This window comes from Rhipicephalus microplus, chromosome 1 (genome assembly GCF_043290135.1).
Source record: "Rhipicephalus microplus isolate Deutch F79 chromosome 1, USDA_Rmic, whole genome shotgun sequence".
NCBI lineage: Eukaryota > Metazoa > Arthropoda > Arachnida > Ixodida > Ixodidae > Rhipicephalus > Rhipicephalus microplus.
In genome coordinates this window covers 254,155,851-254,182,710 of record NC_134700.1, presented here as the reverse complement: position 1 = coordinate 254,182,710, position 26,860 = coordinate 254,155,851, and the positions used below count along the sequence as shown (strand labels likewise).

The following is a 26,860-nucleotide window of genomic DNA, read 5'->3' as shown; positions in this document are numbered from 1 at the left end:
AATCAAAATGTCGCATTTTGCCCCATGTCTCATTTAAAAACTTGAGCGCCTTGTTGAACTTCATGGGGCATTCTGACATCATCACTATGCAAACACAACATTTGAGATAGTAACGGCGAACCTTTACTTAAAGATATACACTGCAGGTGTTTAGTGGTGCATACCCGTGCATACCATTGACCGTGACGACCAAATTACACGCCAACATTTCAAAACCGTAAGGTGCTTCGGCTTAAAAAAAAAAACATACCGAAGGCAAGCAGCCTGTAGTGCTAAGAAATGTTACACCGTAAATGTTGCCGTACAAGCAGTAATTGAGTTAGCATCAGTTAATATATAAAGTATTGTGGCGTAGATGCAACATTAATTACAATAAGGCTTGTACATGTGTGCAACGAGGACGTACACTTATCCATCTCTCCGGGCAAGAAGGATGTTATTGAGCGATTTTCCGAAGGAAGAGTTCTCACTCAACAACGTTATTGTTTCAGTAAGCCATTTTTATTTGATACCAACTGACATTGAAAAATATGAACTGGCAACACTAGACCACAAATGTAAGTTATTTATTATTTCTGACTTACGTAGAAATGTTGGGAAACATGAGCTGCGCTACCATCCAGGAGCGTGATACGCACACCAGCGCAGAACTGTGTCTCTCAAAATACATCCACCACGTTCCTCCACTCGGAGCATTCACCTCGAATACTAAAATCTTCTGAGTTCTTGCGAGGCGAAAACAATCGTCCTTTCACAAAGCGTTGCAATTGATGACTTAATTTTCTATCGCACGACAATAAAATTAGCTTTGATACTGACGCGACGAAGGAAACTTACGCAAATGCACATAAACCAGAAGCACTACTTCATTTCGTGAGCTTTACGGGTCCCCTGACAACCGGCGACAGAAGCATGGCGACGTCAATGAGCGAAGGCCAGCCGTCAAAATGGGGCACCGTGCTCTTTTGTAAGACCTGTTCAGAAGTGAAGGCGTCACTGACGATGCCCTGTCCGCACTGCGTTCCTGGAAGTCAAGCCTCGAACTTCAGAGATGCAGCACTCCAAGAAGGCAGTGCCCCGTCGAGAAAACGACGTGTGCGCAGCCGCCGGCCGCCTTGACAAGCCGCCGCCGATTTCCGCTCGCGTGCGCTTCGACATTCGCTCTGTTCGTATTTTTTCTTCCGCGAAAACAGGGCGAACAGTATAAGGCGCGAACAATGCGGCCATCTATCAGGCGACGCGAGCCCGTAGCTCGGCGGCGGCGCCTGAGACTCCCCGACACGCAGCTGCCGCCCCATCGCGGCCAATGTTGAGGGCGCGAGGACCCGCTCCTCCCTTGCGCAGCTGTAACATGAGCAGGCCTTTTCTCGAGCCTGACGTCAGGCGAGAGTTCAACGCCAAAGGCCGCCGCGGTCGCCTCGACTTGACGAGCAACGCGCCGTGGCTCCCTTAGCGGCGACGTCGTCTGCCATCATGGCGGCCGCTCTCCGCCGGACACCTCGGACCAGCGCCGGCAGGCTATGACAGCGGGCGCCCGGCCCATCCGGCACAAGCTGCCGCTCCTGCACCGACTGGCATGGATTCTGATTCTGATCCTCGTCGAGAATACCAACGCGGCCTCTGTGAGTGATGCTTCTTCGAGATTCCGTACGGTGCCGCGAGTGCTCTATCAGCGCCTCCTGTGTGGAAGCTAGTTCCATGCGGTATTGCTCTGGACTCTCAGGTCGGCCTTTTAGCGTAACACGCGGAAAGAACGAACATTTTCTATATTTACCGAGCCCATCTGGTCTGTAGATGAACGTGTCTGCTGGCGCGTACTTTCGAGTCGTGTAATGACTCTGTCTGTCAAGTCATATGTCATTCGTACTACGATGAACATGTGTATAGACACGTGTGCCAAGGAGCTATCCCAGCTGCTGACAAACAGTTTTTCTCATCAGGATATCTAAGATCAGGTTCAGGATCTGCTTTAAGGCCATGCTATGGCCGAAATTAGATATGGAAGTCCGCCAAAAAGCATCGTCCAGCCAAATGTCACTGAGCGTCTTCTGTTACAAGGACGGGATTGCTTGGTCTTTCGCGTGCACTTGATTAAAATGTCTGAAGCTATTACTTACATGAGAGTTGGAAACCTTTTGAATTGCCTCCGCAAAACGTGCTCCTTCTGAACAAACACTGTTCTTTGCGTATGAGTTGGTGCACTGTGCAAAAATTACCCATGTTGTGCCTTTTTCTCGTTTGAGAGAGCGCGAATGCTTCTGTTTTTTAAACATCGCGGCCTTAAATGGTGGCCAGACAGCTGGCATGATATTCGCTATCGAAACGATTACTGCTTAAAAATAGAGATATTCAACTATAATCAGCAACTCCTCTTTTTTTCTCGATATGCTACAACGAAATTTAGAATCAACTAGTAATCAGTTGGGAATGAACTTCCCTCAATCTACTAGTATACGAAGACGAAAACTTGTAATTGACGAGCCATTCATGTAACCTGCGATGTATGTTTTTTGTGGATGACAAAACTAGGAAAACGTACACTTAGCGAAGCGTATTGAAAGCACAATAAGATTCAGGGATATGTTACCGTCTCAACTTTCCATAGTGTGTCCGACAATTGCTCCACTAAGAACCAGGCACATTTTTTTACATATGCGCAATGTCTTGCAACTTGATGGGTGCATGAAAGTACCAGATAGAGCCTCAGATATTCAGACGTACACCATGTTCCCATTTGAGTATTGAATTTTCATTTCTAGTGTAAACAGCATATTTCGATGTCATTTCTTGAAAAATCCTTTCTGTTACCGAACCTGTATAGTTAAGCTCATTCGTCTTCAAGCAACCGAACGTAGCCTATTTAGAATGCAGCCAAACCATCTCATGGTGAGTGAAGCTAACATGTGAAACTTTAACCACTGTTCATGTTACAACTGAAGCATGTGCACGCTTATGCCCGAACGCCCGTACAGTTATTAACAATTCTCTCAACCGTGTTATAAATAGGCTTCTTTCTTTAGCGCGAATAAAGAGCAGGACAAGAAGATACACACATGTGGACCTTTTTTTGCTGTCCTCTCTTTGCCTAAAAAAAACGCCTACTCAGGGTGTGGCCCATATTGTGTTCCTAGTGATAACGCTTCATTAATTAAAATTTGGCGATCATTTCACTTGTTGTGACTCCGTAAACTCCACTGTCCCTTGACACGTAGGTTTCCCTAACCTAGTTTAGTGCCAACACTTACTAATAATTATTATTCATTCATAGTTAGAAGTTACACATATTTTAGTCGCGATACCAATAGAAAAGTGAGATATGACTCAGCATACAAAGCAAAGAAACGGCTCTGCTGGGCGCCTGACCATTGCGTTAACTTGCAGCCACCGTATAATGGGCTTCAGATATCAGACACACAAACACGAGACAGCACATGCATGTCTGCTTTATTTAAATGTTAAGTAAACATAGCGTCATTTGCTCAGTAATAAAAAGCAAACAAGCAGGACAATCCAAAGAAAAGGCACATAGCATCTTATGTGACTTTCTTGTGCGCAGTATCTGACTAATCCTGTTGGCAGTTGCAAATAATGCTATTGGATAATATTTTAATATGAAACAAACAGTCGTCTCACATTATTCTGCTCACGCATTTTCCTCACGCACATCATTCATGATAGTTTCTATTTCCTTCTTATCTGTACCAAGTGTGCTTCATCTGACTTGTATCCAGTCGACGATGCTCAAAGACAAACCAAGTCATTCGGCCTAAGTTTATCATCATATTGCGGTTTTATGCGTCTGCAAGCGAACACCGGGGGCAATGCCTGACCAACCGCTATCCGACCACAACGAGTCGTAGCTTCAGCACTCTAGCGACTGGACTGACACATGTGCGTTTTCGCATCCAAGTGCATTGCCCTAAAGCTTGCTATATCCCTGCTACATTTACGTACACGTCTTCGATTCAGTTGCACTATGCACCGTGCAGTATTTAAGAGTGTTTAGTAGCCTTGGCAATCTTTTTTTTTCTTTTTGCCATATCATAAAGGCATGTTCCATGTGAAATTGAGGTATTGTAAATTGAGCGATAAATTCTTTTTCATAAACAAAAGTATGAGAGGGAGGAGGAGATAAACACAGAGAGCAATTCTTAATGATATTGCCGGAGAAGTTAGCCTGTTTCATCACCTGGCTTGCAACTGCAGGTGTCGCGTTAAATTAAAACTTCAACCTAGAGCATAGTCTGTGGTGCGACAACTCTGGTCTCTTAAAATGATCTCGCTGAATTTCGTTGCTAGCGGACGAATTTTGTGAAGCCTTCACGTCCCAGATGTCACCACACCGCTTCGGTTGTCCTTTCGCCCAACGTGGGTGATTTGCGACGTATAATATGCCGCAGCGAGGAGTTGGCACTTTAATTCTCACACCATCTCACTCTGCTGCTCGTAGCCGGTCTGTAACGTCGACGTATCAAAGTATGTTTTGCAACTTGTTGGTGTTTCACTGAAGCCACCTTTCGTCCTTCGTTTGCAGATCGTATATCCTGCGTTGCAAGCTGGTAAGCATATCTTCTTTTACCCAGACTCAGCGAAATAACTGGCATTTTTCGCGCGCAAAACACTTCCTCTCTGAGCACGTTTCGTTAAGTACACGTAGCATTTTCTTTTCTTTTTGCTCTGCTTCCACTCTCACCTTGACGTCGTATGAAACGCTATGGTATACAGCCAGGACATACTAACGTCGTGCATCTGCGTAATAAAAAACGATGACCTTAACCTGCTTGCGTGGAGGTTGTCTAACGCTAGCTGTTTTCTTTTCTACCTTACTCGTAAAAAGGTATGAAACATCCGTCTGCCCACAATAAAATTATACAAAAAACTTACGTATTCGAGAAACATCGAAGTAATTGCAACGTCAGGCTCGAAGAGACATGTCTACGAACAATGACCACCTTTCTGTAGATAAGATCATATTGTTCCGTAAATGTAACTTCTTTTCTGACATTTCAAACTCCATGGAGATTCAAGGCATAAAATGTTATGCACCTGACAGAAAAAAAAGAGATATTATGTTTCAGATTATAAGAGGACGAAAAAAAGTTGGCGAGTCGCTATTTAGCCTGACTAGTACTTTCGCACGCATTCGTGCTTAGAAATCGTCTACGCATGAAAAGAACGGTCTTCCTGGTAATATGTAATTTGATCTCATTAGTGAAGTAATTTTTCTCTGAAACGCCTTTTCAATTCGTATATTAGTAACACGCAGCGACTATCACACGAGAAATGCAACACCTGTGTTATCAAGTCACTGCTTAACACGTAATTTTGTATCTTTTAATTATACCAACACCTTCAAGGTTGCTCGCGATATCCGTGTAAACCGAAAATCACCTTCTGATCGATAGATAATTTAGCCGGTCTAATTTGGTGGAGAATGTTCCTTTTTCTGTGACTAAAACGAGTGACGACAGGATTCTAAACCTGATAGCAGCTTTTCAGGAAAGAAAATACGAAATAATTGCATGAGCATAATTTTTCAGGGGTATAACTTAAACGTGCGCGCAGCACGCAAAGTAATGCACATAAAACGCACATGCAGAGATGTACTAAATTTCAGGCAGGTAGCTGTTTACCATGCTTGTTGTGTTTAGAAAAAAAATGTTTAACGATTTCGAGTACTCAACTATGGGAGAGCACTGAGCCATCCCGCTGAAGGAATACTACTTTATGAGACAGTGAGTGACGTCATGACCGTTCGCAACAAGGAGGAGGAGGAGGAAGGGAAGAAATGAAAGGCAGGGAGGTCAACCAGACGCACGTCCGGTTTGCTACCCTGCACTGGGGGAAGGGGTGAGGGGATTAAAGGAGAAGAGAGAGAGAAGTGAAGGGCAACGTGTATGTTGGTGGGACCTTGTCCATTGCACGCTTATAAGCGGTCGCGTAGTCCGGTCGTCTTCAGAAAACTTAGCAGTGCCCGCGTCGCTTTGCTGGCCAGCGACGCGTAGAGCCATGAGCCAAGTATCTTCTCTTCGGAAAAAGGTCTACTGTCTAGTGTCTCCAACGTTTCGCGTAGCAAATGGCGTTCGCTCGCAAAACGTTCACATGAACACAGTAGATGTTCTATTGTCTCGTCAGTGTCGCACGATTCACATCGGCAGCTATCCGCCATTCCTATGCGAAAGGAGTACGCCTTTGTAAAAGCTACTCCTAACCACAGGCGGCACAGTAAAGTTGCATCCTGGCGGGAGAGGTCCGATGGAACTTGAAGCTTTCTCGATGGGTCCAATTTGTGTAGGCGGCGGTTCCTGACACTGGGGTCACTCAGCCAAGTTTCCGACATGGTGTTAGCGAACGAGTGAAGGCCCCTTGCAGCGTCGGTTCTCGACAATGGAATTGGGGTTGTCTGGGCGTCCGCGTGGGCGGATCGGGCAGCATTATCAGCAAGGTCATTACCGACAATACCACAATGTCCCGGTAACCACTGGAACACCAAGTCATGTCCTTTCGATAAAACTTCGTGAATCACTTCTCTTATTTCATTCACTAGTTGTTGGTGCTCCCGCTGTCGTAAAGCTGATTGCAAGCTCTGAAGGGATGCCTTGGAGTCACAGAACACAGCCCATTTTTGAGGTCGGGCCTCCGCAATATAAAGTATAGCAGCACGTAAGGCGGCAAGCTCCGCTGCTGTGGATGTTGTCCTATGCGACAGTTTGAGCTTTATAGTGACCTGGTACGCCGGGATGACAACAGCACCTGTGGAGCTGTCAGCCGAGACCGATCCATCGGTGTAAATGTGGGTCCTCTGGCCGTATTTTTCGTTGAGTAGCGACAATGTCACCTGTCGTAGAACCACTGTTGAATGATGGCTCTTGTTCGTTATTCCCGGAATAGTGAGGCACACCTGTGGTTGTTGTAGGCACCACGGGGGTGACGCTGGTCTTGTTGCGGGAGTGAAGCCAAAAGGGAGGCATTCTCTATGGGCAGAAATAATCTTTGAAAAGATCGCGTGTGGTCTTTGAAGTGGCAACACTGCAACATGGTGACCAGGAACTCGGCAGAGGTGTCTTATGTGGGCTCTCAAATTGTCAGTGGTTATGTATGTTCGAATTGGATGCTCTCTTGCGATCATAATTGCCCCGTAGGTTGAGGTGCATCGCGGCAATCCTAAGCACACGCGTAGTGCTTGTCCTTGTAGACTTTCGAGAGTGCGGATGTTCGTCTTGCACGTACTTGCCAGTAACGGCAAGCTGTAGCGCAAAAATCCCAGAAACAGTGCTCTGTATAGCTGCATCATTGACCTTATAGATGCGCCCCAAGATTTTCCGCAGAGGAACCGCATTATATGGACAATGGAAGTTAGCCTTCTCTTCAGGTAATTGCAGTGGGCACTCCACGAAAGGTCCCGGTCAATGATCACACCCAGGAAGCGATGGTTCTTCTGGTATGGAATATTTTGTCCATTGATGGTAACGGGGTATTGTGTCATAGCTCTGCGGGTAAACGCAACCAATGCACATTTCTCCGTAGAGACGGAAAGACCTTGCTTGCGGAGATATGAGCATGTCAAGGTGGCAGCCTGCTGGACTCTTGCACGTACTTGTAGACGAGTTACAGCCGAAGTCCATAGACAAATATCGTCAGCATATATGGATATGAAGATAGTACTTGGCAAAATTTCACGAAGTCCTACCATCACGAGGTTAAATAAAGTGGGACTTAATACGGCGCCCTGAGGGACGCCACGGGAGATATAGTAATTGGTGGTAGGTCCATCTGAGGTTTGTACAAAAAAGGACCTTCTTGTCAAATAATCCTGGATCCATTGGAACATCCGACCACCGATTCCAACAGCTTCCAACGAGTCTAGGATGGCTTTATGTGTTACGTTATCATAAGCCCCTTTGACGTCGAGGAAGAGTGCCAGTGGTATGCGCTTGAGGCTCTTCTGTTGCTGGATAAATGTTGTGAGATCAATCACGTTGTCAAGAGATGATCTACCTCGCCGAAAACCCGTCATGCAGTTTGGGTATACGTTGTACCGCTCAAGGTACCATTCTAGGCGTGTAAGTATCATCCTTTCCATGACTTTTCCTACGCAACTTGCGAGGGCAACAGGGCGAAATGATGTCAAATCAAATGGTGACTTTCCTGCTTTGAGTAGTGGCACAAGTCTACTTATCTTCCAATCCTGGGGAACATTGCCCGCCAGCCATGAGTGGTTGTAATAGCTTAACAACTGTCCCCTTGCCTCCTGTTGAAGGTTGGCTAGAGCGGCGTAGGTGATGCCATCGGGTCCTGGTGAAGATGATCGTCGGGAAGCCGCCAAAGATGCGTCAAGTTCTTCTATAGTGAAAAGATTGTCCATTTCGTAGATGCGGGGTTCAGGGATAACACTCCTAATGGTGCCAGCAGACAAGGCGGACACACCGGCGATTCGCGTACAAAACTCATTTGCCACTTCAAGTTGGGTGTGGCCTGAATGTAGGGCTAAAGCCATGAAAGGATGTCTTTGTTGGGGAGCCGAGCGCAGGCCACGAATAGTGCTCCAGATGCGGGACAACGGCTTTCGGGGATCCAATGATTCGCAGAATGATTTCCAGCGTTCCTGTGCAAGTTTGTCTAAACGTCGTTGGACTTTTTTCTGTATGCGTCGTGCCAGCCTCAAGTCGCATATTGCTTTCGTCCGCCTGTATCTTCTTTCCGCCCTTCGGCGAAGCGCGCAAAGTTTTTCCAGTTCAACGTCGAAATCTGAACGCTTGCCGGTGAACGGGAGGAGACAGGAAGCTTCCCTCATTGCCTCTTTGATGACATCCTCCAAGTTCTGGTCAGGGTCTTCACGGCATGTATTTTCCATGAGTCGCTGAAACTTGAACCAATCAATTCTTCGTATTGTGGTCTTAGGAAAGGAGTTAGTAAGACCCCTTGTTCGCAACAAAAGTTCAGCAAACGCTGCGGTGACGAGGGAAACGAAAAACCACAATGGTAAAGTCACATTTTACGGTGGCTATTCATACCTTAACTTTACAGAAATAGTAAGACAGCGTCAGCACATGGTATCAATGCACTTCTCTTTGTGGACATAAATAGGAGTATACAACAAACGCCTACCATGACTTTGAACTCAAAGTAAACGTCGAAACATCGCCCTTTTAACAGCGAAGCTATATAAGTTATCTATATAAACAGGTTATCTATTGTGACCCAAGAAAGTTATTTCGCTCACTCTCTTTTCCATTATACGAAATTCAGTAGAAAGTTGGGGTAGTTATCTACATACTGCGGCTATGTACGAAAGTAACAAAGTTTTTCTTCTTATGAGTGATCATTGTGGCAAGTAAACATTGCCATGTAATGATGGAGACGCGAGACTGAACCAAATTAACCCGTTTTCTAAAACCACGCACCACAGCCACAGAAATAAAACAGGAACGCATCAACGTGAAACCACAATGCGGATTTCATTACTACGCGGCCGTATGATGAGGCATCTTCGTGTAATCATTTCGTCGGGTTGTACAAGCATGGCCCTCCGTAACGCAACCCGAACACGGCAATCACTGTATTGTCGATCCAGAAGACAATGCGACTCTACGACTGGAGCAGCAATCTGGTTTCATATTTGGCAGACTACAAATTGTAATTTCTTACACAGGCGGCAATGACGCATGAATCATCCCATTCTCTCCGCGATGTATAACACCCACAGTAAAAAAACAAACAAATTCATTACGAGTTTTCACTGCGGAAAGCTACCCAAACCAGCCACCACACCTTCGTCATTGGATACAATAAGCATTGTACGGGAAAATTCTGCGAAGAATGCATGTAGGTAGAGACATACGAACGAAGAAAATGCTCACTTGGCACTTGCGCTAAGCAGGCGGCCACACGGTATAATCTGAAAAAAATGCACATAGATAGCTGCACTAAATGATGCAGGCTTAAACTTATAATGCTGGAGCCTATTTAAAAATGTAGAAAGTACTTCTTAAAAGTTTTAAAAAGTGGCTAGAAGACTGCCTTTAAAGTGTTTTAGGACGGTATACAAGATCTTGAGGGCGTTTCTAAAACGAATTTAAAAAATACGCTTTAAAATCAGTTTGACACAGTTTACTAGACACGGCAACAAATAGATGTTCTCTCTGAGATATGTATCTAAAACCGTCTTTTGAGATACATCCAAAAAAAACATCCACGGAACGTCTTGTAAGATACGTCCGGCGGACATTCTTACTAGAAGGTGGCCTTTAGATGTTCTATGAAGAGTTCTTCCAGATGATTCAATTTCTTATACGTGATTTAAGATGATTCAATTTCTTAGACGTTGCTTTGAAGTAGTCTGTTAGACGTCTTCGAGGCGACGTTTTTGTGAGGACGTCTGCGAGACGTCATCATAAATCTTCTACTCAACGCTTTCGGGGCCGAATCGCGCAAACGATTTCTCAAAGACATCCTGGAATCGATTTCTAGGTGACGTCGTGTAGACGTCCACCAGGGATGTTTTCTAGTGAGCGTTCTCTAAAGGAGATTTACGGGAGAGAAGTGACCTAGTTTTTAGGGCTGCGGCCTGACGCTGTCAATACACCTTTTCACAGTACCACGGCGCCTGTACTAATCCTCTAGTGCAAGAGCCACGAAACATCTCTTCATCGCGGAAACTTTCGTTCTAGCAATACCAGTTGTTCTGGCTCATACCAAAAACCTATCAAAACAGTAGAGGGAAGCGCAGCAAAATTCAAAAGCCAGATTTCCCCACAAATGTGCGTGTCCTGCTTAATAAAGAGATGTCTCACGAGAAATTAAAGGGAAATTGTTATTTTTAATTGTATCGTAGCATGTAATTTGATTAGTATTCGTGTAAATTTACGAATTACGTATCTCTGGCCATAGCATTTTGCTGCAGCGTGAGTTCGTCATAAATTGAAAATTATAACGCATGTCTTCGTCTATGTCTTCCTTCTGCGTTCAAACGTTGTCTATGAATAATTTCCAAGATTTTCGCACAGTAAGTTCACGATATGATTGTAACGCATGGCGTAGCAGGGTTCCCCGAATAAATCTGACCACCAGGGGTTTTTAACGTGCACTGATCATCGCACAATACACGGTCCTGTGGCACTTGTTCTCCGTCGAAATGCAATCACTGAGATCGAAATTGAATCAGCAATCTTTCGGGTGAGCAGCTGGGCATCGTAACAACCACGTCACCGCAGCAGCTATAGACATTCTCTCTTGTACTCCCACGGCACAGGTACAAGTGTGATAAAACTCTGGTTAAAAACAAGTGACCGTACCTTTCCAAATTGACTACAAGTAATGACGTCGTTTCTAACAGGGCACAAGATGCCCAATACTGTGCCTCATTCAGGTCGCCGATAAAGTATATGTACTTTGTAAACACAGCACTGCTAATTAAGCTCGAATTTTGAACATGAATGTCGCTTTGTTTCGGAAGAATAATACGAAAATATTTAAAATAGACACTGGACGCAACATTCGTTAACGAACGCTGCATCTTAAGGTGCAGTAAACTTGTTTTAACAGCCACGAGTGAAAATTTTCAATTCCCTTCACTGGTATTCATCAAGCTGTCAAATTATGCGCTTAAGGTCTGATCGCATCTTATTTTCACCAGTCAAATAGCTCCCATGGCGCGAGGTTACACTTGCTCGCGCACGTCTGATTTTATCGATGTAAAGATATTCCAGCAATTGCCAGCACGTATACTACATAACTTCTGAACAAGAAATACCATAATATTGTGAGTAAATAACCAAAGGTTTATTTATCATATGCGGGCGCGTATTGTCACCGCGTAAACGGAAGGCATGTGAATAAACCCCGTTTTCGATTGTTTTCATTGGCACAATTACATTTCCAAGTGGGCCGTTAAGCCACATTCCGAACACGCTATATACCACGCGCAATTTTAAGTCGTAGCAAAGAGTTTCTATATCGACGTCTCTTGCGATGGATTAGGGAGCGCGACATGGTTGCATAATACATGGCACGCATTCTTTCATTTACATGACCCTTCATGGCTAAGATGTTGCGCTGAGCTTAGCTAAAAATCGTGGGTTCGAATCCCAGCTATGGCAGCCGCATTTCGATGGTGGCAAAATGCGACATCTGTGCGCTTAGGTTCATGTGCAGGCAAGTGAAGCCCAGGAGCCTAAAGTTATCCGGTGCCCTCCACCATGTATATGACATGTGGTGAAAAGCACAATATTTTAGCAGATGCGAAGCAGCTTATTGTCAAGCTCAATTCGGTGCGCGTGACCACCCTTACTGACCAAGCGCCACAGCTAGCTCACGCACTGCCAGAATGCGCTCACGTGCTATAGCGCGTTCAGGCCTGTGTAAGCGACTGAGTGAGACGCTGTGACGTCTCCCCCTTACACTTTTTGAACAATCATGTGATGTCGTCGAGAAGTGAGATTCTGTAGACGCCCAATGAGCCAACCCGTTGTATGCTAGTCAGAACGCGTTAGCACACGCTATCGCGTTCTGCCCTGCGTAAGTGGCCTCTTCTTTACCCTCTCTCAGCAATCACGTGATGGCGTCAGATGCACGATTACCGCACGTGCTCCTGTGTGGCGTGGCAACGAACCTGCGTGGCATGCTCCAACAAGAATTCGGGACGAGTAACAGCAACAGAAACTACGGTGGTGCGCTCCACTTGCAAGGACGCGTTAACATCGGCCAAGGTACCTGCAACGAACGGGTACCTTGACCCTTTCACTGCTTCGCATGCTGATTCATTGTTTCCTTTAGTGGGATATGGTGTAATTGTTTTCAGGCTATTATACACTTGCCTTTTTGGTGAAATATGTACCCGCAATTATTAGATTTGGATAAAGCTTTTCAAAACTTAAAAAAAAACTGAGATACCCATAAGTTTCCCTTTAGATCCTCGTGGGTATGAGGGTATCCTAAAGTAAAGTCAACAAAACGGGGAAACTTAAGGAAAAATCAAGATGTAGAATAGCCAAGACCGCAATTTAAACAGATCGCTTTTCTTAGTTTTCCCGTTTTTTTTGTCCCATTTCAGTAGCTGTCTTACGCTACAACAATACAAAACCCATATCCTGTCAAGTTATTTTGAATTAGGTTTTGATTAAACTTTCCCTAGTTTGTTTTAGAATGTAGGATTTAAACATAGGCATGTGCGCAGGCAAGGCTAGGCAGATGGTGCCCCCCCTCCCGCCTTAATTATGCAAGGGAGGAGCCAAACGTACTCCATACCCTTATTCAATCAGATCTGTCTCTTCGTTGCTTGAAGTACTAGGTTATCAGTGACGATGCAGGCTTTTGACGACAATGGCGACCGAGGGCCAAGGAACTGTGTACGTCGCACCTTCACACTTGGAAAGCTGTGGATTAGGGCAGGCCGTCGTGAGAAGCGCGTAATTACTTCGTCTTCATTTTCGCAACCTTTGCGAAGCTTTGCCTCTTTTTTTTCAAACTCGACCAATGTCAGTAGGGACGAGAGAAGGAGTCCGTGGTGAGAGTGAGAGAATAAAGAAAGAGCAGGGAGTTAACCTGGTTCCTGTGTCTAGTTTGCTACCCTGCACAGGGTGATGTGTTAGCGGACGTTTGGCTTTCTTTGCACAGAACCCTGCACACGTCCATGGCTACCATCCACACGTCTCTTTAGTGGGGTGCAGAGCGTTCGACGGCGTGTAGATTTGTCGCTTACAACTTCTTTCTTTCTCCTGACAGATACTACAGCCGTTATGGTTAACAAGAATACAACCACCAAAACGATCAGCGACGATATGACCCCTACAACAAGTCCCGCAACTACCATGCTAAGCACAACTAAAAGCCCAAGTGACCCAGTTACCAAGGCAGCTGGTGGTGCTGAAGCCACTACGAAGAACGTGGCGGCACGCCCAGTCGTTGAGAATACAACAGAGTACACAACCAAAAGGACATCAGTTCTAACGACCACCACTGCACGTCCAGTGAAACAAGTGGCCACCGTGCAGACCACCACTAAGCTTCCGAGTACCCAGATTACAACCACGAGTAGCACAACCGCAGGTCCCACAGTCCAGGTTACACTGTCTATCAGTGTTGAGGCGACAATGAAGACCAACACTGAAAGGCCAAGCACTTCGGTGACCAAGGCGGCAAATGAGACTGCAAAGTCTACGAATAGCACAACTGAAGCCCCGTTCACTAAGATGACCACGAATATCACCAAGCGCCCAGCCATTCTGGCGACTACCCCAAAGAGCACAACTGAACGCCCAGTAACGCAAGTGACCACTTTAAAGAGCACTACTCCGCACCCAGACACTCAGGTTACCCCCGTGCAGACCACCACTAAGCTTCCGAGCACACAACTGACAACCATAAGGAGCACAACTGGTCTCCCAAGTGTCCAAGGGAATAAGACTGCCGTCAGCGAGGCAGGCACCATGATTACCCACACCTCGAGTCCAAGTGTAACGGTGACCAGTGCGGCAACTAACCAGGCGACCACCACGCACACTAGCACTGCACGCCCGAGTGTACAGCTGACAACTATGAAAAGTACTAGTCATGTCGCCAGCACCCAGGCTACTAAGAAAGAAGGCATCACTGATCACCTAAGTGTGCCAGTGACCAAGACAACCAGTGGTAGCTTGTCCTCTACAAAGGAGACCACTGAACGACCAAGTACCCAAGGGACCACAATGAATAGCGCCACTGAGCGCCCAAGTGTTCAGGTGGCCACCACAACGAGCACCACAATGAGCCCAAGCATTTCCGTGACAAAAGCGGTTGGCGGAAACGTGGCCCCTGCAAAGAGCACAACTGAACGCCCAAGCATGCCCGTGACCAAACCAGTAAGCAGTGAAGCGCCCACCATGAAAAGCACCACCGAACGCCCGAACGTTCAGGTTGCCGCAGTGGTCGGCGGCAGCCACATCACTACGACGAGTACCACTCAACGACCAAGCACGCATGTTACCAAAGTGGTTACTGATGATACGACCACTTCGACGACTACCACCGAAAGCAGCGTGATCGTCGACGTCATCTTGGTGACGAGTCCGAAGCCAACAGCATCTACCAAGCCACCTTCGCATAACCTTGGCGATATTGTGCAAGAAGCCGTCGTGGTTCCACAAGGCAGCCCAGTCGCGGAAGGTGGAGTCGACGTGGTAATTGAAGTTGTACCCATCTTGAATGGAAATGAAACTTCTGGACAAGACAGCGTGGGTTTGGACACGCACTCTACTTTTAAGCCGAGCTCAGAAACAACAATGAAGCCGAAGAAAATGCATAGTGGCCTCAAGAAGCAGTTTACAAACTCTTACATGCAAACTTACGTTACGAAGCGCTGTGGTGTGCCCAATGAACGAATGCGGCGAATTGTAGGAGGCAAAGTCACAACGCTTGAGCGTTATCCTTGGACGGTAAGTGACTTTATTGCGGTTCATGCCTTGCATTTTGATGCTTTACTAACCAAAGAAAGTAGAGTGAGCCGATCGCTTTTTTCGTAAAGCTAAATTGGACTATGATGTGATGAGTCACTTGTCAGTTGTAGGTGCAAACGCTAGCAGTTTCTTCTCGTTGACAGTTGAGTTGCGACGCCTGCAACGCTAGTGGTGGCGCTAATAATCACGCCATCTCTATATCATTTCATTGAGTTTTGTAGATGGTTTTTTTAACATATTACCGCGACTGCTTCCTGGCAGCCTTCCTGCATTGTTGTTGTCGCCTATCACTTGTTTTGTGATTCTGAAACGTCTGCAGAACCCTACGTCTGACAAAGTTAAAAAAGTGCAGTAGCAAACACCCCATGATAGAATTCATAAACTTGTCCGAGTTCCCGATGAAATTGGTTTCAATCTGATCTACTTACTGTTCGCGATCGGAGATCAAACGAATGCGTTTTTCGGAGGCAAAGTCACAACGTTAGAGCGTTATCCTTGGACGCAACTGTCTTTTGCCTTTGCTCTCGGCAACCGAATTCCGCCATCGACCACAAAACAGGTTGGGAACGAGAAAGAGTTGCTGGTTTTTACACACCTGATATACGCGTGTCACCTTTACACTTCAAAAACACAGAAGTTTTAGGAACGCTTCTTACGACTAGCCCTTGTCCACAAATATATAGACAAGAATGCTCCCGTAATTATAAGCATCTGTCGTTGAGAATATGTGGAAAAGATGCACGTTTACTTGTGCAGTTTATTTTCATCTCACTGTTACAGCCTAGCTGTGGTTAAAATTTCAAAGAAATTGGAACAAATAACCTATGCACGGAGTTTCACCATACGAGGCCACTCAGGGCCTTTTGGTGTGTTATTCTAATACAATTGGGCACGTGTGTATCAAAACAGAAGGCGATTCGAAATAGGCAGTAAAGTCAGCCAAAACAACAAATTCGGTTTGATACCCTACACAAAGCCATGGAATCTTTACAGAAAATGCTGACTGTTACTAAGCTTGCTAAAACATACTAGATGGCTTTGCATGCATGGGAGGCTAGGTACCACGCAACAAAGCTCGGTTAATCTTCATTTACACTCATACCAGCAAAAAGCTAGCGATGCCATTTTCTTGTACAACCCTTTTACTCGTGAAATTGCTGTCTTCCTCAGCTTCACAATTACGTCTTGTTCTGCTATTCAAATCACCAGGTTGGTATTTGGATGAGATATGGACAGCGGCCGTACTGCGGTGGCGTCATCATATCCTGGCTCTTCGTCTTGACAGCTGGTCACTGTACACGCAAGTAAGGCGCCCGCTCAATGGCGAAATAACATTTTCGATGTGCCACCGCTTCTTTGCTGAATGAAAACCAACACATCCGTTCATAGATGGTCCACTATATAGCATGCTCCTGCTTGTGAAGACAATCAGTGAGCTGACACTGAAGACAATGGCAAATTGACATTTTTTACTACCGCGTGCACTGTTCTCTGACACCCGTACTTGATTTGGCCAACAATTTTCAACATTTTCCCTCTGTAATGGCTGCGAACATTAGCAGCCTTGGATTGCAATGCTATGACGTGTCCAGAGGGGACACGTTTTTGCAAAATAGCTTAATGAGTGTGAAATGCAAATACGAACCCTTTTTCCAATATCACTTCAAGAATCCAGGGAAAAAAAAAACTACGCTTACACTAGAGAGAAAAGCAACGGACGAGGACAAACACCACTGGGTCTCTTGTGTATGTGTTATTTCTTGCTTTTGATCCTTGGGGCATTAATGTCTAACCAACTAAATCAACAAGAAGTACTTCGGGCAAGCAGTTTCAGATAGGAGAATGCACTGCAATATCAGTAATATAGGTATGTTTAAATACGTCGATAAATATACATTGTCACTTATAAGGAGCGTAGTTTGCGATTCCAGCGCAAAAATACCAAGGAACAAAAATGCCTATAATATATTGCTTAGTGAAACATGGGGGCTGGTCCAGGCCTCTCCACGAAATGCGATAGTGATGGCGAGCCAACCAACAACGGACTCATAAGTGTGCCCATACAGCGTTGGAAAAATTTTGTTTCATTTGTGGAAGTTGGGGAATGACCACCGTTTGAATCCTATGGGTGTCTGTCGCCCCCCCCCCCCTTGTAATGATTCGTGGGGAAGAGGAAGGAGGTGCTTCATTTTGTTGCGTTTCTCACCGGTGAGCAAGAACTTCGCGACGAGTCATATTGTATGGGTCATTAAATTTAGATACCTTTTATTTTTGGTCAGCTTAATCTCTCTAACATTCTCGAGCGACGGGAGGCACAGGCACGGCTCCCCGGCTCCTGAACCGGATGTGTACAGCTTGCGCTTCTGCGTCATGTCAGGCACGCGGCAGCAGCCAGTGGAGCCTTGAACTTGGGGCTACACCCATCGCCCTTATGAGCTCTTATTCCAAACCCTAATCAATAAAGTTCTAACAGTGCTTACTTGAAAGTGCCGAAAAATGCAAAAAAATAATGTATGCATTCGTCTAAAGCATAAATGCGTGCAAAACGTGCCGTACCAAGCTTTCCAAATGGACAATGTAATGGAATTAGCGAGAACCTCGGTATTACTGAAATCATAATTCATATGTAGGTGTTGCCGACAAAGTTATCTTCCCACATAATCATAGGGAAACTGGGCAAACGTGATTTTTCACAGTACCAGTATAACAAAGTAAAACAAACAGGTTAGTACAGGATGCTCGCCGCACCAACAAGGCCACTGTCTTAATATAAGAGCTAAACAGCAGAAAACCGAAAATCTGGAGAAAAGGTACTTTGGTAGTCTTCATTTTAGTACACTCTCTTTCTGATTGTTATTCACGTTCGTATAATAAACGTCACTTTACTACATGAAAGCTAAGCGTGCGACGACGCGTAAACAACGGACAAACAAAAACAAAACAAAAACAAAGAAGAACCAGAGCTGTACATTCTAAAGGCACCCATCACTTCGCGTATATTGCGTACTTTATGACTGTTTAACGCGACTCCATAATTATTCATTAAGTGCGCAGAAACATGGTGTGTTTCTTATTTTTTTTTCATTCGCTTGCTTTCGGTGTAGCAGCGCACGACTTTACCAAGGTGTTTTTTTCTCTTCTCACCACCTCATGCCCTCTTCCTACTCCATAACCAACGTGTGATCACCTTTAGAGCCTGTACGTGCTACGACGGTCAGCGTTTCTTGCCTTTCTCCCTCGCGTGCCGCATCTCCCTGTCCATTCCTTTTCCAGCAAGGTGGCCCACGACCTGCGCGTCAGTTTCGGGCTGAGCGAGATCGACCCCGACCGCGTGAAGAGCGAGCAGCAAGAGCACCTGATCGCGGTGGCGGCCATCCACCAGAACCCGCTGTTCAAGGACATCGTGCACGGGGACGACATTTCCATACTGAAAATGAGCAAGCCGCTGCAGAGCGGTGGCTACCCGGTCACGCCCATCTGCATACCGGAGGCCACCGAGACAAAGATTACGACAGAGGACATTGTCGGCACCGAGGGAGTCGTCGCCGGTTGGGGTCGAACCAAGTACGGTGAGGGGACCTTTCGCTGTTGCCCTCAGTTTTAACATCCGGCACTGCTTCAGCAGCGAGGAAACGAAAATGACGCGCGATTTGATTGAACAAATAAGCTTCTAATTGAGCGCTGTATTATCATCCATGGGTGAGGCACTTTTTGCGCCAATACACCTCATAATACAGCGAGTAGGGCACCTGCATGTAGTTAATACAGTTCGTGTTATATGTGTATAGCGTAAATAAAAATGGTGTTGCGTCTGATTATTTTTATATCCAGTAACTTACTATGGGATCTGTGTTAAAGTTCTCCAGAAGTGGTATAGCCCTAAACTTACTGTTTACTACTATGTTTTGTTCATTAATTTTATCATGGTGAAAGTGCCAAAACAGTAACGGAATAACAAAACGTGGCTCGACCACTTTTTCTTGATTTCGCTATACACGCTAGTGCGTGCCGTACGCTAAGTTATATCAGTGCTCGCCACACCAGAACAGCACGATAACAACTCTACTGTGAAGCTCTACTCGATAGAACAAGTAGAGCGTACCAAGAACCTATAGACTTTCCGCGAAAGTTGCATTGTTGGCAAGGAAGACTTTCTTTTTTTTTCATTTTTCCTTAATGCGTAAACATGTCTCTGTTATACAAACCCCGAAGTGACACACACGTTCGGCAGCAACATTAGAACCGAACCGAAAGAAAGAGTTCCTGAAATTGGTTGGCCCGGCTTACAATGACTCTGATTGGCTGATTTATTCGCAACAGTGTCGACCTTTATCATCGAAATATTTTAATGTATTTGCTGTCACCAAGAAAAATATTTAAAATAAAAATAGTCACCTAATTATAATCTCATGGCAAAGATCCTTATTTAAAGAAAATCTATCCTGTGCGAATAATATTAGGGCTATATACAGTTAAAAAGAGTAAGTTTAGAATTATCTTCCAACAAGCCTCGTCCATAACTTCAATGAACGAACATTGTGGATGTCCAGCAATATGTAGATTTATTTATTTATTTATTTATTTATTTATTTATTTATTTATTTATTTATTTATTTATTTATTACAGTCAACTGAATTGCTCTGGTTGGTTGCAGGAAGCGCAATGTTTAAAAACATTATTACAAACACACTAATGCGTTGATAAGGAAAGACAATCAATAAAAGGAAGAGCAAAAAAAAAACTATGCACAATGAATTATCAACACGGCTAATCACTCATTGGGAAAATCATAATGGATATTTTCGAAAGTGCGAGTTCAGTATACAATAGAAGCAGCTTGCTCGTTGGCTACAACTGGCTCAGGCAAACTGTAGCACACCTATATCGTATCGGGGCAAAAATAGACACGAGAAGCGCTAGCACATGTTATAAAAAAAAACAATCAAAAGTACGTATAGACTTGGTGTTGTTTATATGTGCACCCATTTTTTCCCCTTGAGGTCGTCAATACAATCCCTTTTTTAATCTTGCGTGCTATGTTTTAGACACAAACAGCCAATACTTCTGCGCTATTGTAGTCCCTGTAGCTGGCACTGCTAAAACTGGGTCGTACGTACTCTCTGAGCCTGTATTTTCTGTATAATAATGAGCTTCCAGTCGTCGTGCTTTCTCTGTTTTAGCTTTCTAAACTTTCTCATGCGGGTTCTACACAACAAAAACAGGGTTATCATTGGGCAGATTTGAAAAGGCGTCAAAAGTCAAGCATGGGGCAGCTAAAAGTGGTCATGCCATGTATTGTATCGCCAAACTTGCAGACAAATAGAACACGGATAATATTGCGAGCAGCAGCACTTGTTATATATATATATATATATATATATATATATATATATATATATATATATATATATATATATATATATATATATATATATATATATATATATATATATATATATATATATATATATATATATATATATATATATATGGAGAGAGACTAGAAGCAGAGACTAAAACCATTGACCACAGTTGCTTAGCAGAGTTACCGTACTATCACACCACGCCTTCCACCCGATAGAAAAAATCTATTGAAGAGTACTTCGGCCAAACTACTATAACTGTTTTTCTACCTCACCTGCTTTCCAAAATCTTTTTCGTGTCCTTGCATTTAGTGCATCTGGCACCTCTAGAATATGAAATGAACATATGTGTGATACATGAGCAGGGTATTAATAACAGGCAACAATGCCAGGGACACTTTCCCTGGCATTATTGTCGGTTTTTTTTGTCATTAATATTGTGCCTATATCAAAGGAACCAAGCACCTAAGTTTACACTTTCCTTCATTACATGAGCAGTATCTGTTTTTCTTTCACGTTTTCTTAGGCGGCGAAAGCAGTAAGCAACTTCGAGAGGTGTGGTTGCCCATTGTGTCCAACAACGCATGCTCGGCAATATTTAAGGACATACTTAAGATCCGGGACGAAATGATCTGCGCCGGAGACATCAACGGCACAAAGGACGCCTGTCAGGTAATATATACGCACAGTATAAGTGCATAAAAATGTGCGATATGTGGACGTATTTTAATCGTATATGCATAGATCTGTCGATGTTTCATTCACCAACACGCAACACGCGCTGTGCACTGATACACAGGCAGCCACACCAAGAGATTTTCTGTCTCGTTCTTTTCACGGGCGTCATGATTGGAACGACCTTTCCTCTAGCACTGTTACCATTGCTGGCCCGAAGTTGTTTTCGCGATGCGAAACACAATACCTGTCTCGCAGTTAACCTACGTGTTTACCATTTTGTATAATATATTGATACGTGCATGGAACTGTCGCTTTGGCACAGTTTAATGGTACCCGAAAGGAGGAAGACGACAACGTGGTTGTTGTGGGTCGGTCTCTCGAGCTTCCCCCGTTGGCCTGCATGACTGTGCGCTCTTTAAGCCGTTAGCAAGACCTGCTGTCGGTGAATAAATCTTTCCCGTAACAATATCTACATCCACCCCTTTTTGGGACGTTAAACCCCACGTATATCAATGAACATCCACCCCTTATGTAACACCCCCTAGAGTGGTTTTTAAGGTTATATAATGAAATAATATGAAATCAAATACCAACAGAAGTAGTAATGACGGATTACGAGTATCTTGAAAAAGCTTTTACGTTCAAGTAAGTTTCTTTCGCTCATTGACACATATCAATGAGCTCTGATATTTTACTTGCCGCTTTAAACCAGCAATACTCAAACACAGTACACCTTTAGAAAAAAATGATGCAACTGACCACGATTGTTTCAAAGCGAGGAAGGCTAGTAATAAAGGGACACTGAAGCAGTTTTTAATTCGCGAAATTATTGCCAATTCGCTATCAGCGACCTCTTTCAACATGTGCACAAAGTTTTTTTTTGTTTTTTGTTTTTTCGCGGTGTTCGAATAAACAACGGCGCTATAAGCGAGCAAACTTTGACAGAGACCCGGCGCGCGTGGAGCGCAGGGGAGGAGCGCAGAAGAGAGAGAGACGTGGGAAGGTGACGTCAGCTTCGGGATCGAGTCGGCCGCCGGGGCCGCTAAGCCTGTTTGCTTCGGGATTGTGCATTGTTTCTGTTGCGAAATGCTGCCTAGAGCGAATAGTCAGTCCTGCAGTTCGTAGGGAACGCTTGCCATCACACCGTTCTCTTATTCTGATTAGAGACTTTTGCCCTCCGACATTCATTATAGTTGTGTTTTCGCGTGAAGTGGACTCGCGAGGCCGAATCTCTGCGCGGCATATAGCTTCCGAAGCACTTTCGATCGCTATGAGGTCACCACATTTAAAACACCCTTGTTCAGGCAGACACTTTTGAATTTCTGTGTCGTTGAGACGCTTCTCGGATGTTTTTTTTTTTTCTGCCGTTCGGAAATTTGCCGAATTTTCAGGGAGCAGCAGCAGTCCTCTTTCGCCATTTAGACACAGTGCGTGCATGAGTTGCTGTAGTGTGAAGAACACGTGTGCACAGATAACAGTACGAAGCATCGAAGATGGGTTTACTTTACACGACACTCACACGGTTGTAACGCAGCCAATATAATGCTAGGATTTTAACGCACCATGCAGTACTGGCCAGAATTTAAAAAAAACAATGTATTTTAAACATAATTTCAATATGCGAGCCAAACAATGCGCGCAAAATATTGCAACTCAGTCCAAAGCGCATGTCATCACTGCGGCAAAGAACGGCACTCGCGTGGCTTTCTTTTTTTTTCTTCTTTCGCGATACCACACTGACTGATCGCATGCTTCTTGCCCGGTGCGAAGTGTGACATTGACTGAATCAACAAAGTTGAACTCTGAGCAGTGACATGGCCGCTGTTTATCTTTTTTTTATCCATCGGCCGTGACAGTGAAATCTATGAACAGCTTATGTTTCCGCATTATGCGCGCGCATAGCGCGGGCCGTGCCAATAAGCGGCTACAAAGGAGTGATGCTGCTGCTGTTGCTTATCAAATTTAATATTTACGGTTGGGCGTATTATTTGTGTCATTTTACTAGTGAGATTAAGCACTGACATGCATCTTATACGTACCAGTCTATGTTTCCGACGCGGGTGAAGGCGGTTGGTTGCGAATCCCTTTCCTGCGCCGCATCTTCAGCGCTGACTTCGTCTTCAGTCGTTGGCACACTCACACTTGATAAGCGAAACGAAAACGCCAAAGCGGCCGGAAAACCACGTCCGCGCGCGTCGAAAATGTTCGCATTCGTGCTGCCCCTCGCGCACACCACCTCCGCTTTCGCTACTATTCATTCGATATCACCTCTTTTCTGAGCATCGAATTTCGTACCTAATTCCAGTTATTCACGCAAAGTACTGAAAAGAAACAGCTCGCACCTTTTAAAATGTTGCTTCGGGAGATACTCGAGCAGAAACGGCGCAAGCGAACGCAGCGCCGGCGGCGGCGGCGGATTCAGCCGGCTGTGCAAAAGCGAAACACGTTGGGGAATGCCGACTCGCTGGTGCTGCACCGCGAACTTCCAGTGTTTTCGGCGATTGTAATCCAAACCAGGCTCTCGATGAACGCGTCCTCTTTGAGGCCGTGAAGCTTCGTCATGCTGCACGGGTCCTTTCAGCCGGTGCGAGCCACCACCGACGCCTTTGCCACCATGTTGAATCTGTGGCCGGCTGAGATGAGATCATGTGGTTTGAGCTAGCTCAGCCAAAGTCGTGAAGCTAAAAGACGATCTGCTTTCGCGTGGTGAAAAAAAAAAAGGTCTCGGACCGACTTTTTCGTGTCAGCCTTGCGGCGTGGTTTTCCGGCCGCTTAGGCGGCGAAGCCAGTGAACTTCCGGTGAGTTTTGTACGAGACCCAAGTGTGAACGAGCCTTAAATTTCAAGGGCGACCGGCTCGAACGTGCACGCAAGTGCGTACAGTGAACTCGTTGCGACTTCCACAGTTCGTCACATATATACTAACATTAAATATCTGATTTCAAGAGATAAAAACGCTTACACGTCATCGCCTGCCGGCGAGTGCAGTCAGCTGTCCTCACCGTCCCGAAAGTGACGTCATGGTGCTTCGACCAATCGCCGGCGACGGTGAGACTCACAATGTCGGCCGAGGCGCCTGTTTCTATTTCTCGTCAAAATAAAAGTTGATTGTGTTGATTTATTCGAATTCCCGACTTGATTTTCGAGTTCAGCGCACGAAATAACGTATCAGGACACCATAACCTCGTTCTTTTTTTAAGTGCTTCAGTGTCCCACTAAGGCGAAGGCCTTTAATGCCTGATGCTCGCGTCCGTCTATTCCTCCGCCCGTGTCCTGGCATGATACCAGGTGCCCACCGGGGTGCGTAAACAGACACTGATCGCATCGGACTGCGTTCGCGCTTTGCTTGCGTATACTACAGCGTCGTTGTGCCCAGCGGGTCCAGTCATGCAGAAGGGAGACACACGCATTGCGCTCCATTCTGAGCAACCCCGTCTTAATGGACACAGGCATTCGCCAAACGCACTTTGTAATTTACTAAGTGCCCTTCAATTTTGTGGGGAAAAATATCGCATGAAATGCCATTTAGACTGAAGTAATTGTTATACAATGATATGTCACAAGTATTCAGTTTTCTTGAACCTTCCAAAAACAAAACTTCACAACAAACTAGGGTTCATTTTTCTTGTTTTTTAACGCTTACGCTACTCTCCGTTTGTCTTGCCATGTTTCGCTCCCCTTGTTGACCCCCTCGTGAAGGGTAGCAAACTGCTTCGTACAAGGCTGAAATCAATACGTAAGCGTAGCACGAGTAAAAACGGGATGCAGTTAAGAGCACACAGACAGGTCCCGTTTTTCTTCGCGCTACACTCGGACATGACTATATAAGCACACACCTATTACTCTGCGTACTTCAGGTAGGCATAAATCCTTGAATTACCCTCTCTCTCTCTCCACCCTGCTGTAATAAAATCACAACTCCGGATTTTTTTCATAAGGCCTTCCGGGCTTTAATCCACACCTTGCGCGGTAAAGCTCGTAGTAACGTGTATGGTACGTTGAGCATTACAAGGCTAAATAAATTAAGAAAAGCAAATGGCGTTTATGGCGGTGTAAATACGAGGCACGGTTATGGTAGCGATAGCACGGTTGACCAGAACCTATCAAACGGCAGATTTCTATTATTCCGCTGTAGGCAAGGTGCGTGAGCACAAGGCTTGCGACTGATTTCTGTACCTTGTGCAGGGGGACTCCGGAGGCTCGCTCATGTGGCGGTCCAAAAGTGACGACCGCTGGTACACGCTGGGCGTCGTGTCGTTCGGCGTGAAGTGCGCCGAGCCCGGATACTATGGTACTTACACTCGTGTGCAAAGCTACTTGGACTGGATCTGCCAAGTCACCGACGGCCTCCTGTGCTTCGGCTCGTCATCCTACAAGGGCGTCACTCTGCCCACGAAGGATATGAGAGAGAAACAGCTTCGTGAACGTCGATCACGAAACTTATCGAAAATGTAAAAAAAAGGGGGGTAGAAAGGAAAGCGACCGCAGCAGACGTCAGCGGCCGGGGCTGCAGGTAGTCGCGGCTTCTTCGATGCACGCCCAAAGAGACTGCAACACGTGTGCAAACAAGCAGGCCGTTGCGCCTACGTGAGTGGGACCACGCGCCTCTATAGCAAGCGCTACAACTGTAAATATGCCTGTGCTTGTGTAGGAACAGAGTTCGGGGTCCCAGGCACACCAACCGTGGCGTGGCTTACAAAAGCAGCGCTATTCACCAGACGCAGAAGAACAGAGCGGTGGGCGATGCTTCGCTCCATTGTGACGATCAACTGCACAAGCACGAGGAAGAAACACGAGACGGGTGCAGACTATAGCAATTGAAAATTTGTTTCCTAGCACACATACGCCAGGGATGGAGAAGCAACCTGTGTCGTGTAACACGTCTCCTGTTCTTTCCTCGTCCTTGGCGTTTTCTCACGGTTGATCGTCATAATCAGAGAGCCTGTGCAAGCTGTAAGGCTTTTTTCTCGACTCTATAAGGTTGTGCTTACGAAATACATTGCTTAGTAGAGAACGAATGACTAATGTTATAGACGCTAGCTCTTGAACAAAGTCCATGCCATGTCTCGTGGGATGAGGAGCAAAAGTAGTTGCACTCTGTGCTCAACCTTGCTTGCTACAAAGCAGCACGGTGACGATGCGCGAGACCTCAGAATAAGAGCCATCATTTACAAATGTCGAGTCTACGTATGGAAAGCAATCGAATATTAAGCTTGCTTATGGAAATTAAGTAATCGAAGTGTTATATATGTTTGAAAATGCTACAGAAAATAGCCTGATCTAATACGGTCGTTTTGGTTATGTTATCAACTATGTTAACTATGCCGTTTTAATTATGTTATTATAGCATGTGATATAAAAAAATAAATAATATATTGTTTTGAAACA

General features: G+C 45.3%; 1 protein-coding gene across 2 annotated transcripts; it reads left to right on the top strand.

The window, feature by feature from the left end:
* The first annotated feature begins 1,349 nt into the window (after positions 1 to 1,349).
* On the top strand, positions 1,350 to 26,860 carry LOC119186751 (uncharacterized). Of its 2 annotated transcripts, XM_075893578.1 has the most exons (7): positions 1,351 to 1,622; positions 4,535 to 4,559; positions 13,723 to 15,410; positions 16,641 to 16,735; positions 18,705 to 19,000; positions 21,322 to 21,467; positions 25,658 to 26,860. In XM_075893578.1, exons 1-7 carry the CDS (start codon positions 1,521 to 1,523, stop codon positions 25,925 to 25,927), a joined length of 2,622 nt encoding a protein of 873 aa, XP_075749693.1. In that variant the 5' UTR covers positions 1,351 to 1,520; the 3' UTR covers positions 25,928 to 26,860. The 2 variants fall into 2 exon arrangements, with proteins under 2 accessions (XP_075749697.1, XP_075749693.1); XM_075893582.1 differs by lacking the exon at positions 4,535 to 4,559 and having other exon boundaries at positions 1,350 to 1,622.

Coding starts and splice junctions, on each gene's coding strand:
- LOC119186751 (XM_075893578.1), top strand. CDS start 1,521: ATGACAGCGGGCGCCCGGCCCATCCGGCACAAGCTGCCGCTCCTGCAC. Junction 15,411..16,640: donor TTGAGCGTTATCCTTGGACG/GTAAGTGACTTT, acceptor TCAAATCACCAG/GTTGGTATTTGGATGAGATA. Junction 21,468..25,657: donor GCACAAAGGACGCCTGTCAG/GTAATATATACG, acceptor TACCTTGTGCAG/GGGGACTCCGGAGGCTCGCT.